The sequence below is a fragment of the Manacus vitellinus genome, unplaced genomic scaffold (genome assembly GCF_001715985.3).
Source record: "Manacus vitellinus isolate BGI_N305 unplaced genomic scaffold, ASM171598v3 scaffold_47_pilon, whole genome shotgun sequence".
Lineage (NCBI taxonomy): Eukaryota > Metazoa > Chordata > Aves > Passeriformes > Pipridae > Manacus > Manacus vitellinus.
Window position 1 is genome coordinate 1440306 of NW_021940585.1, and position 12396 is coordinate 1452701.

Here is a 12396-nt window from a genome sequence, read left to right on the forward strand (position 1 = left end):
CAAAAGGGGCACTTGGAATGGACTGGGAGGCACTGGGATAGACTGGGAGGGGATTGGGTGGGACTGGGAGGGACAAAAGGGGCACTGGGAGGGGACTGGGAGCCGCTGGGGCCACTGGGGTAGACTGGGATATACTGAGATGGACTGGGAGGGGGCTGGGAGCCATTGAGAGGGGACTGGGATAGCCTTGGCGGGGATTGGATGGGACTGGGAAGGACTGGGAGGAACTTTTTAGGGACAAAAGGGGCCCTGGGATGTACAGGGAGGGCACTGGGATAGACTGGGAGCACACTGAGATGTATTGGGAGGGCACTGGGATGTCCTGGAAGGACACTGGGATAGACTGGGAGGGCACTGGGGTGTCCTGAAGGACACTGGGATAGACTGGGAGAGCACTGGGATGTATTGGGAGGACACTGGGATAGACTGGGAGAGCACTGGGATGTCCTGAAGGGCACTGGGATAGACTGGGAGAGCTCCGCTCTCCGGCCCCCTCACGCCCCACCCCTTCCCACTTCTTCGCTTCCCATTGGCCAGTCTGGGAAGTCAATCACGTAGCGGGGCCAATCGCCTGTCGGTGTGGGTGGCGGGCGGGGCTCAGTGGCGGGGCTCCGCCCACCGCCCGCCCGAGGGAGCGGCCGCGGCGGGGACGCGGTGAGTGAGGCCTGGAATGGGGGCGAGGGGTCGGGACTCTTTGGGGCTTTTGAGGGGGCTTCTTCCCGGCTCATTATGAGCCTTTAGGGGTCTCCACGGCCCTCTCTGTGCTTTGCGGGCGGTTATGGGCCCGGGGCGTCTGTGGTGTGCCGTGGGGTTGGGGAGGGGGGGGGGGGGCTTCCTGGCGCCGCGGGGCAGGGAGGAAGGTGCGGGGCTGAGGGGAATCTGGGGATACAGGGGACAGTCGGGGGGTCTGGGGATCACAGGGGACATGGAGGGGGATGCGGAGCCGGGGGGGGTCAGTGGGGGCGTCAGTGTTGTGAATGGGTTAGGTGGGGCCTCAGGGGACGTGGAGAGGGGCGCGAGGCTGAGGGAGGGTGCGGGTGTCACAGGGGACATGGAGGAGGGGGCTGAGGGGTTGTCTGGGGTGGTCACAAGGGGCTTTATTCTTGTCGCTGGGTTTCAGAGGGGCCTGGGGCGCCAGGGGGTTGTCTGGGGGGTCACAGGGGACATGGAGGAGGGTCTAGGGTCACCGGGGCTGAGAGGGGGTCTAGGGGTCACAGGGGACTTCATTGTTGTGAGTGGGCTTTGGGAGGGGCTGTGGGGCTGAGAAGGGGTCTGGGGGTCACAGGGGACATGGAGGAGAGGTCTGGGGGGGCTACAGGGAGCTTTATTGTTGTCAGTGGGCTTTGGAGGGGCCTGGCAGGCTTTGGGGGCTACTTTCTGTGTGTTTGGGGGCAGCACCTTGTGTGCACTGAGTGGGAGCGTCTGTGGGGCTGGGGGTGCCCCTTTCTTTTTTGTGTTTACTTGGAAAGGGGGTCTTTAGGGCGTTTCCTGCACTCTGTGTTTGCAGGGGGCTGGGGCTGTTATCCGTGGGTTAGTGCTGCATCCCTGTGTCCCTGACATGTCACCCTGTTTCCTGGGCTGTGTGGGAGGCCAGGACTGTGCCCAGTGCCCTGTGCTGAGCCTGCTGCTGTGCCCACCACCCCCAGAATGGAACCAGCCTCCCCTTGGGGTGTTGCTTGGTCACACACTGCCCTCCCATGCCTGCTCTGGGGCTCTAGGCTGGTGCAATGTTATTCTTACCATGGTTTTAGGCTTGAGTTTACCTTCCTTGCCCTCCCTCCTTTCTGTCCCCACTGGTCTTTGAAAGGAGCAGATGTTTTAAGGGATTTTCCCCTAAATGAGTGAGTAGGTGAGACCTCAGCCCACTTCTGCTTGTAGGCACTTTCTTGTGTCATCCCTGATCCTGCCTCTCTCTGTGCTGCCTTCTCAGTGACCTGAGGCTTTTCAGGGAAGGGGTGATAATAATGCAAACAGTCTTGGGTATGAGGTTTAATAAGGCCAAGCTCAAGGTGCTGCACCTTGGTTGTGGCAACCCCCGGGATCAATCCAGGTTGGGGAATGAAGGGATTGGTTGCAGATGGGGGGAAGGACTTGGGAATGAGATGTTGGATGTGCCCCCTCCACGTGCACTGGCACCCAGAGACCCCCCATATGCTGGGCTGATCCCACAGTGTGGGCAGCAGGGGAGGGGGGGATTCTGCCCCTCTGCCCCCTCAGGTGAGACCCCACCTGCAGAGCTGCCTCCAGCACTGGGGTCCCCAACACAGGAAGGATGTGGAGCTGCTGGAGCAGGTCCAGAGGAGGCACCAAGATGATCAGAGGGATGGGGCAGCTCTGCTGTGAGGAAAGGCTGAGAGAATTGGGATTGTTCAGCCTGGAGAAGTCTTTGGGGTGACTGACTGCAGCCTTCCAGTACCTGAAGGAGCCAACAGGAAGATGGAGAGAGACTATTTAAAAGGGCATGGAGTGACAGGATAAGGGGAATGGCTTCCCACTGCCAGAGGGCAGGGTTAGATGGGATATCTGGGAGAAATCCTTCCCTGTGAGGGTACTGAGGCCCTGGCACAGGTTGCCCAGAGAAGCTGTGGCTGCTCCATCCCTGGAAGTGTCCCAGGCCAGGTTGGACAGGGCTTGGAGCAACATGGGATAGTAGAAGGTGTCCCTGCCCATGGCAGGGGTAGAACAAGCTGAGCTTTAATGTCTCTTCCAACCCAGGCCATTCTCTGGTTCTATAAACCTGGGAGGTTGAGAAGCTCTGTAGGGGGAGTTTTTTGAATGACTTTGCCAGGATTGCTGCAAACCCAAATCCTGTTGTAGCAGTAGGTTATGGCTTTAAGGCAGAAAGTTCTCCCTGAACGTGCCTTATCCTCACCTCAGTCCCAGTCCTTCCTGCACAATCCCAAACAGTTCACTGGGAGGAGGTTGTGGCTGGGAATCAGTGGGAAGGCTCAGCTTTCCCTGATGAGGTGTGTCCTTGTTTACCCTGTGCTAGGGCTGTGAGGCTGCCACTACACACAGTCACCTGGCTTTGAGGGCTGTAAATACCTCAGTTCAGAGAAGTGTTTTTTGTGATGTAAACATCAAAACAAGTGAATTACTGGGGTCAGAAATTGTAGGTTAGTTTGTAGACAAAGCTGCTTGTGAGAGTTGTTATTATTCTTCAGGCTGGATTGCCACGTGCCTTTATTACTGTTCTATTTAGGGACAGTCACCTTTTACCAAAATAGACTGATGCTGTTTATAACCTCTGAGTACTTACATCACTAAAAAAAGATGCCCTTTTGCAAAGCAGCCTGTACAACAATTGTTTATCCTGGCACAATTGTCTTTATTTCCTATAATAACATCCACGTAAAAGGGTCTTCTGTGCTCTGATCTTACAGCTCAAATGCAGCAGTTTATGTAGAATAAGTGAAACCTGTGCAGATGACTGTGTCTAGACTTATTTCAGCTTATCTTAAAGCAATTAGGAAGAGGTTAAAGTAAGTTCTGCTGTCATGGAATTAGGCACGTGCTGAGTTATTGATATTGTTTCAAGACAGACCTATTTGCAGCACAGAAAAAGCTTTTGGATCTCTTTCAGTGCTGCCTTTTGCTGGTAGAGTTGAAGGGGGTGAGTTTTCTGTTTGAAAGGAGTGATCTTTGTTGTAGGAGTTCATCACATCATTTTATTTTTGGGGGGCTCTCTGTTTGGTATTAAACTGTATAAATGAGTGGTGCTCAGTGAGCCCAGTCAAGCTGCAGGTGCTGACCTGGAAGAAGTTGTAGTTGGAAGGACCAAACTGGTTATTTCTATTCTCAACAGTGGTGAGAACCAAGTTATAGCAAAGCCATTTGAGCTTTGATGTGGATTGCATGGACCTACAGGCAGAGGAAGTGGCTGGGGGCTTTATCTTATTTTTTTGGTGGGGTTTCTTGGGGTTGCTTCTTTTCTGGACAGGTTTTGAGACAGTTCTTTGAGTGGAAGCTAAGACAGTCATTCCAGAAGCCTCATCACTGATCTTCCTTGTGCAAACAGAAATGTATCATCTGAGATCAGTCTCAGTTTGTTGGATATGTTCAAAATCACTCAGAGTTACACTTTATTTTCCTGTGCTCCAGAGGAAGCCTTACCTGAGCTATGTCTTTTATAACCATCAGAATTGAGAAACCCTCTTCCCTGAGCTGATTTAGTCATAAATCTGATCCTACCCCAGTGTCTTTGAGGTACCTTCATGTCTTGGCACGTTCAGTCTTTCCTTCTCAGAATCCAACAGGTTTCATAAGCAGTGGCTTGGAGTTTTCTGTTCAGGATATTGTACCATTTCTTTGTGTGGTGACTCAGTCTGTCTCTATAGCTCATGAGAAGTAAGAATCATCATCTTGTTTTATTAGTTGCTGCTTTCAGCACCAAGTTTGGGCCATGCCAGGATGTGTTTGTCACTCAGCCTCATCTTGAACTCCTTCCCTGTGCCAGTGATGGGCAGCCAAGTGTTTAGTTCACAGTGTAGCAGCACAGTCAAAGGAAGCAGAGTGTAATATTATTTAAAAATGTTGCTATTAACTCTCCTTTAAACACCTGAAAACCCACAAGCAGAAAATTTTGGGTGTAGAGAAAGGTAAATAACACTTCACCCTTTGTAATGAATTTGCTCTAAGGCTCCAGTGCTGTAGTTAACACCACCTTTGTCCCCTTTTGCCAAAAGCTGGGATCATAAAGGGACATTGGCCAAGCAGTGGGACTGGATTAATAATTGCATCAGAGCTGCAGAGTCCTGTTAGGAAAGTCACTGCAAAAGAGGCCAACCCAGCAGCCAAAGAACTTGTGAAAGGAGCCTTGCAGGGCTCCCTGACACTGTATGTCCCTGTGCACTCTCACTTTGGTGCCTGTTCCTGCCAAAGCCACTGTCAGAGGCTCTTCTTCCTTCTAGAAAGTTTAATAAATACAAAGCAAGTCTCCCTTCAGCTTCAGCTCGGGACAGACTCTGCAACTGCTGCATTCTGCTCTGGGATCCCAGAGGAGTGTGTGGATAATGAGCTCTTTCTTTGCAAGAAAAATGCTGAGTTGGTGCCTGCTGATAAAGGTCACTTGAGCTGTCTAAAGGATCTCCTGATTTTTAGATGAATTGCTTAATAAGAAGTGAATTTATCTGGAGGATCAGTTCATTACTGGCTAATTTAACCCACATCCAGACAAGCAGCACAATAAACACCTTTCTGTGAGGGAATGTGAAAGGATGAGGAGCCACCAGCATTCTTTTCCATACTTTAGTCATAAGTAGCATAACCAGAGCTAATGCTGAGTTCAGAAATTACCAATTTGCTAAAATTAACCTTTTCTGTAGAAGCAGTGTAATTGCCATATCTGGTTTTTGGGGAGACCTGGCCAGACTGTTGATGAAAACCCCTCTAATTTCAGGTTTTTGATGCCTGGATTGGATCTCCAGTTCCAGCATGACAATCAGCTAAAGCTTTTGGACCTTCTTTAGCCAAGGTTAGTACAAATTTGGGTCCCTGGCTTTTGGATGGCTTTGCCATGGGAATTCTTCACTGTTCTGAGCCTTGACAGTAGAGAGAACCTGGGACTTGTAAGCCAGGCAGCTGGAAGGGAATGTGTTTTGGGAATCTGTTACAGGGAAATAATGACAGTTGCTGTAAGTAAATGAAGTCCTGGGAGCTGCCTTCCCTGTGTCTCATTCCATCAGCTTTCATGGACCTTTCCCCTCCTGTGTCTTGTTCTAATTTGCAGTCACAGTGTGTCCTCTGACCTGGCAGAGACTTTAGGCTGGCCTGGGTGGGTTTTGGCTCCACACAAAAGAAGGACTAAGGACTTTTGAAGGGCAACACAGGCCTGAAATTGAGAAGGAAAATCAATGGCTGTTAGTCTTGGGAGCAGCACTGAAGTGGGCTGTAGTCACTGAAGCTCAACATTCAGTAATTTCATCTGCAGTTTGGGATTGTTTTTTCCCTCTTGCCCTCAGAACAACCTCAAATGTGTTATGTGCAGCTATTAGAAATGGTGCTGATCCATGGATTGCTCCTGGGAGCGGGAATGTTCAGTCCTCAGTTTTGCTCCTGAACACACAAATATAGTAATACCCTTGTGAACTATAAGTTGGAACGGGTCATATTTATCCCACTGTCAGAGTGGCTGGAGAATTACTCAGCTATTGACTGTGAGAGTGAAAATCTGCCTGAGATTCAATACTGAAATAGCCAAAAGAAGCAATAAAAAAAGGGGTGATGGAAGTGGAATGAATATAGAGAAATGAGACTGCAGCTCTGCGTGTCAGGTTTGCCTCTGCAGTTTGTGGACAAATAATATAGATTAGCCTTTATTAGTCATGCTTTCAGTAGCAACAGTGAGTATTACAGGAACTGGGAAATGAAATCAGTTACCAAACAGCTCTCATAAAACAGTCCCTCACTTGGGATGGGGTGTTGTAGTTCAGTCCATGCAATCAGGGAATTTTCAGAAGGAAGCAGAGCTTGGCAGCCATAAAACCAGCAGAACTGCCCCTTGTGACAGCAGTGAGAGGGTGTGTGACAGTTACTGATTGCTGCTGGTAGGCAAAGTTGTGGCTGTGCAGCTTTGAAAAACAGATGGGTCAGGTGTAAATAGCAAGGGATTTTTAATAAATGTAATTCCTGGTCTAGAAAGCACAGCTGAGTCTCTTGGAGCCCAGTGCTGTGGCTCCCTGTGCTGGGACAGCAGCTAGTCCCATTTGCTGGAGGGAATCCCTGAGTCCACAGGATCCCATTGGATGTCCTGTAAACTGCCTGGATTAAGCACCTGCCCCAGTTTGAGTGGTTTTTCTCAATTTAATAATCAGTGATGCTGTTTTTCTCCAAGTGTATCTGTTTTATAACTGAATGACTGCAGTTCTCACTCAGGTTGTGCTGGTAACTTGGAGAAACTGGAGTGAGAGGTCCACAAAGGAGGTGAGTAGGGAAAAGGCAGGAAGGGAGGAACTTCACAGAGTTCCTGGTCGGGCTGGAGATGAGCTGGGTGGATTTTCCAAGTCCCTCAGTTCATGTGCTCCCATTGCATCTGCTAGTTCAGCATAACTGGAACAAGCAATGGAGAAAAACACAATAATGGAGCTTTAACCTACATGAAAGTGAGCTCATTTCTTCTTCCTCTGGGCGGGGGGATTAAAAACTGTGGTGTTACATAGTCTCTACCCCCAGAAAAGCCTCCAGTCTGCCTGGAATGTTATCTGCTGGGGCAGTTGGGAGTTATGAATGAGTTCCCTAATCCATTGACAGAAATGTTCCAGCAGGCACTTGCAGACTTCCCTGTAGTCTGATGGTTTTTGAGAAGCCCTTGGTCAGGTGTTGGGGACTGATACAGGCTCAGGAGATGGACATTTATGTAGCAAAGGCCTTTGTACTGATAGGATTTTTGGAAAAAAGACCTTACTGCCTATATTGGGAAAGGAGTCTTTGGAAATTTTTTAAAAGTTTGCTTTGTTTCTGGAAACTTTAATCAGGAGACCAACTAAGGAATAGAAAAGAAATACAGATTATTAGAATTTCAGTTTCTAATTTGCTGTTACATTTTGATTTCTGAAATCCATGGAGTTTCTCTAATATAGGTAAGCACAATCTGGCTCTTTTCTATAGAATCTACTTCACTCTTTTCCATTCAGACAGGCCAAGTTGCAAGTATAAAAAATAAGATTATTCGGTGATGGGCAAACCAGATGATTCAGGTGTGTTTGAGGAATGGTTCAGTTTGATATAAAGCCCCTCAAAACCACAAGGCTTTGCTCACATCCAGTTTCTACGAGTTCCCATCTAATGGTGTTTAAATTAGGTGATGTTTGAGTCATTTGGGACTGGGCAGGTTTTAGCTTTTACCCCAAAAGCTGCTGTGCCACAGAGCCATTTCAGACCTCCCTTTTGAGTGGGATGGAAACCATCGATCTGGGTGCTGCACTGATGGGGAGAAATATTGATCCCTCACATTTCTTGGGCATGTGGGAGAGCAGCTTTCCCATTCCCAGCTTTCCCATCCTGTGCCAGGGCTGGAATGTGTCTGTCCCTGCCCCATTTCGGGGGGTTTGGGGTGCTGGCCAGTGGGGGAATGGGAGGGAAGTGCTTCCCTGGGGAGGGAAGTCCCCTCCCAGGGGGAATGATGTGCATCTCAGGAAGACCTAAAGGAATGTATCTGATCTGAGGAGCTGCTTTCACGTGGGGTTCTGCTGAGGAGTGATGGACAGCTGGGTTAGAGATGGTCCTCTGGGAATGTGCTGCACCAAACACTGAAGTGAAACCAGTCTGATGATTTCTGTTACCTTGTGTTGCCTGAGCAAGGGGGAAACTGGGGTTCTGTTTATTGATAATTATAAACCTGGGGAGAGCTCAGTGCATTAGGGCTGTGCTATATTTAAATGGTGTTTTGTCTGCCAAATGTCCCTATTACAAAATGTTCTTTGCCAAGATCATGGGCCTCTCCTTTTAAAAGCTGCTTTTGAAGCTCTCAGTTGTTTTCAGAAAATTGGTTAATGTCCATAGCTGGGGCATCTCTTGTCTGTCTTCACTTTGTGCTGTTAAGTCATTCCAAGAGCATTTTAAAGGTGGTGGGAGCAGCTATGGGAAATGCCACTTCACCACTTGTAGAGTGGAATTATTGCATTTCTGAAAGATGAAACTATTATTAAAGCAGAAAATGGAGTGTTCTCCAGCCTCTCCCCCTGTGTGCTGCAGACACTCAGCAGTGTCTTTAATTAGGCTGTCACAGCTGAAGCAAAAATAACAAAACAGAACCTCTTCTGAACCAGCTGTGAGATTTAAAGGCTTTTACTCCTCCCCAGAGCAGGGAGCCCTGACAGGGAACATTCCAGCCCCTCATCCTACCACGGGGCTGGAGGAAACATTCACCTGCTGGTCTTGAGCCTGTTGGGATTTCTGCTCGTGTGAGGGGCAGTGCAGCTTTACCACCAAGAGCTGATTTCTTGTATCCCCAGTCAGATTGACAAAAGCCAACTCATTTCATGTTAAAAGTTCTAAAATGTCACTGTTTTGGTCATGTCTGATCAGGACTGAGTTGGAATTCTTGGGTTAGAGAGCTGCTTTGGACATGAACAGACCCTTTAATTAGCAGGCTCTGCACTAAAATCTATCTTGTTAAGGATTTGTTAAAATCATGCATAAACTGGAATATGCTTATTTATTTGTGAATCTCTGGGGTTATGCAGCAGAGTTGAATATTCCTCCCAAGGACAACCTTTGAAGACCATTTCTTTGAAATAAATTAATTTTTTTAAGTCCTGGCCTTTCTTTTGCATGTTGGCTTGGATATAAACATGAAACCAGCTGCAGTTTTGGCAAGAATATTGATGGGTTCTTTCTTGTCAGATTAAAAACAAAATGGAGTGGACTGTTCTGGAATACTCTTCAATTTTAGAACTTTCCTTTTTCAAGAGTGACCTTATTCAATGCCCAAATGAGCACCTTTCCTCTGCACCACCACCTCATTATGTGTGTCGAAACAGGCATCCTCTCTGCTTTTCTCAACTTTGTGTATTTTTTTTTAGTGGTATTTTCCCTTTTTTTTTAAACTCCCATAAAATATGGCTCCAGTTCCTGGCTAATTTTGCTGTACCACTGCAGTAGCCAAATATTTTTGTGTAAGAATTATTAGTCACAGGAGAAAGAATGCAAGGGAATATTCTTAGAAAGTGTCAGAACTATGCTTGACATGTAAAATATTTATCCAGACGTGTAAACAAATCAAGAGGTGTTTTGCCAGTGTCCCACCGTGAACTTTTGTTGGTCTGGAGTCATGAGCTGCATTTCAGTTCTTGAAAATAAGGTATCAGGTTCTCTGCTGACATGAACTGGGAGTGCTGATGGTTGGCCTCACCTGGCTGAAATTTTAGCCCCTGCTTTTGCCTCCCTAAAAATAAACCAAGATGTGTTTTCCGAAGAGCTGTAACTGTGCTAAAAAAAAATCCTGTGTTTATTTTGGGTTTGGATTACTCTGCATTGCTTGTAGTTACTGATGTGGCTCCACTCTGTGAGTAGCCTTATGTTTGTTTTGCTTTTTGGTATTATCAGTATCTTAGTGAGAGTTAAACAGCGGGTTTGATTCAGGGAACTGTTGTTTTTGAGGACAACACTGATAATCTTCCCTTTGTGCCTCTGCTCCCAAGGAGCATCTCGGCCCTTCAGCAGGAAAATTCAGCTGTGGCTTTATCTGAGCTGCCTTCCAGTGACTCTTGTGGTGAGACGTGGCAGTGCCTCCTGGGGATGCCACATAATCCCCCTGGCAGGGGTCCTGTCTCATCCCAGAGTTTGGGACAGATCTCCTGTGCTGGGTGACAACACCTGAGTTTTGCCAGGCCTGGTTCTGCCCTTCCACACTGGGCCTTGAGTCGTGAACCTCTTTCTCAACTCTGCAATATTTCAAATTAAATTGCATTCCATTGCAGCTTCCCCCGTTTTGTTTCGGTTTCTGTTATTATTATTATTATTATTATTTTGAAATCCCTTTGGTAAACAGCTCCTGTAGCTGCATTCAAACTTTCAAAACTGTGCCATCTATTGTTAGTTTTCCAGACTGCTGCTGTGTCATTGGTTAAAAATCAATGGCAGTTGGAGTTGTAGGGCACGAGCTGGGAATGAGGGAGCAGTTACTCGTTGGGATCCCTTCCAGAGGAGGAAGGTGGAGTTTGGAGCTGCTCACAGCCCTTCTAAAATAAGAGTCAAAGCAAGTAGGTGCCTTTTTTTAGGGGTGACACGCCAGATAACTTTTTGTAGGAAACTAAAAGCTCCATAAATGAGGAAAGAGTGTTTTGTTTTAGGCTGATTATTCTCTCTGCTGATATTCTGCTCTGAGATAATCCACTCATATTAATTATAAAAGCTACTCTATAAATTATAGGTATAAAAATGATATAAATTATATAAATTTATTTTATATAATATATAAATGTGTATTGTTATTAAAGCTTTTTTTTTTGTAGTCCTGTTGATGGCCACCTGCCTCACCTGCTGTGGGACAACACACCTTGATTAGAGGCTGTTGCTCTTTACATTTCCCCAACTTCTTTACCAGGCCACAGGTGCTTTGTTGCACCTGAATCTAAACAGGCAAGATAATTGGGCATTAAGGGAATAAAATCTTGCCCCCAAACCAAAGGTATTAACAAGTGCTTGAAATGCAAAAGTCAGTAAATTAGGGACAACTTGGAATTTTTTATGTTGGATAGGTTGTTTTTAAGTAAGATCCCTCTTAAGGCATCTTTCATTCCCAGTTTAAGACTTGTCAGGACATGTTTTGTCACTGGCATTGGTCAGGATAAAAAGAGTTTCCTGCTTCTTCGGGCTCTATTTACATTAAAAATTCTGTATTGTTGGTGGTGTGTGATGTATTTAATTCTGTTGTTCTGTGGAATTGTCTTTGGAGCAGTCTCTGGGAAATCCAACTCTTATCTTAGGGGAAGGCAGTGAGAAAAGCAGAACAGATTGATTTCATATTTGAGCTGAGAGAGGGGAACCTTTCCAGGTGGCATAAAAGTGTGTCAGCTCTGCCCTGCTGTGTGAGGGCCCCTGAGCACTGAGGGAGGGGCTCATGATGTATCAGAATAACTCATTTTATCCTCATTTACTGTAAATTGATTTGGGCCCAAGGCCAAGGTCTTCTGGACTTGGGAATCCACATGCACATGGTTATGTACAGATCCAAAAAATCTGGTAGTTGATTCCTCTCCACCTGCACAAGGGACATGTGGCAGGAGGGTGTTTAACAAAACTGGCCCTCTTCCACCACACAGTTCCTGCAAAAACAGGCTGAACCAGGAATCTGGGAGAGAGACAGAATTTGGGGGGGGGGACTTTTGCTCGAAAGAGAAGCCTTAAAATAAAACTGTTTGTCGGGGCACAGATGGTTGTGTTCAAACGTTCGGTGAATCAGCTGCGGGGGGGGGAGGACTCTTAAACTGGAATTTTGCCGTGAATCAGCTCTGGGGGAGTGACCAGCGCTGCTCCCAGAGGTTAAACCGAGCCCTGCCGTGCCTGAGTGCTTCCCTGGGATCCAGGAGGATTTGGGGATCCAGGTGCTGGCAGCACTGAGGACGGATGAGCCGGCAGTAAGTGAGGAGCTGGGAGGGGGTGCTGGGCACAGGGTTTGCTCCACAGTTACTCCAGGAAAAAGGGGGGGATTAGTTTTCTCTCAGAAGCTCCGATGGCTGCAGGTGGATCAGATTCCCTTTAGAATTCCCTCAGAAATTCTCCTTATGCTTTTTTTTCTACAGCTTACAATTAAGAATGTGTGAATTTGAAACGGAGTTCAGTTTAGCTGCCCAAGAGCAAAACTTGAGAAGGAAACCAGCATTTTAAAATCCAAAGGGATAAGGCAGCTCTTGCTTTTCTGCTCTGTTGGAACACGTGGGTTTTTCTGAAAGCATT

General features: G+C 47.3%; 1 protein-coding gene across 3 annotated transcripts in view; it reads left to right on the plus strand.

Annotated features, from left to right (window-relative positions):
- The first annotated feature begins 601 nt into the window (after positions 1-601).
- The window catches only part of KCTD20 (potassium channel tetramerization domain containing 20), a 28106-nt gene continuing 16311 nt past the window's right edge, over positions 602-12396 (plus strand). Inside the window, exons 1-2 of one of the 3 annotated variants that reach the window (XM_008922358.3) lie at positions 602-654; positions 5399-5473. Coding sequence is in view for 1 of the 3 variants with exons in the window: in XM_018079739.3 (XP_017935228.1) it covers positions 12067-12077 (11 nt within the window). In the remaining 2 variants the exon portion in view is untranslated. Of the gene's footprint in view, positions 655-5398; positions 5474-6873; positions 6922-12027; positions 12078-12396 lie in introns of those variants that run through there. The other 2 variants (XM_018079740.2, XM_018079739.3) reach the window with 2 other exon arrangements.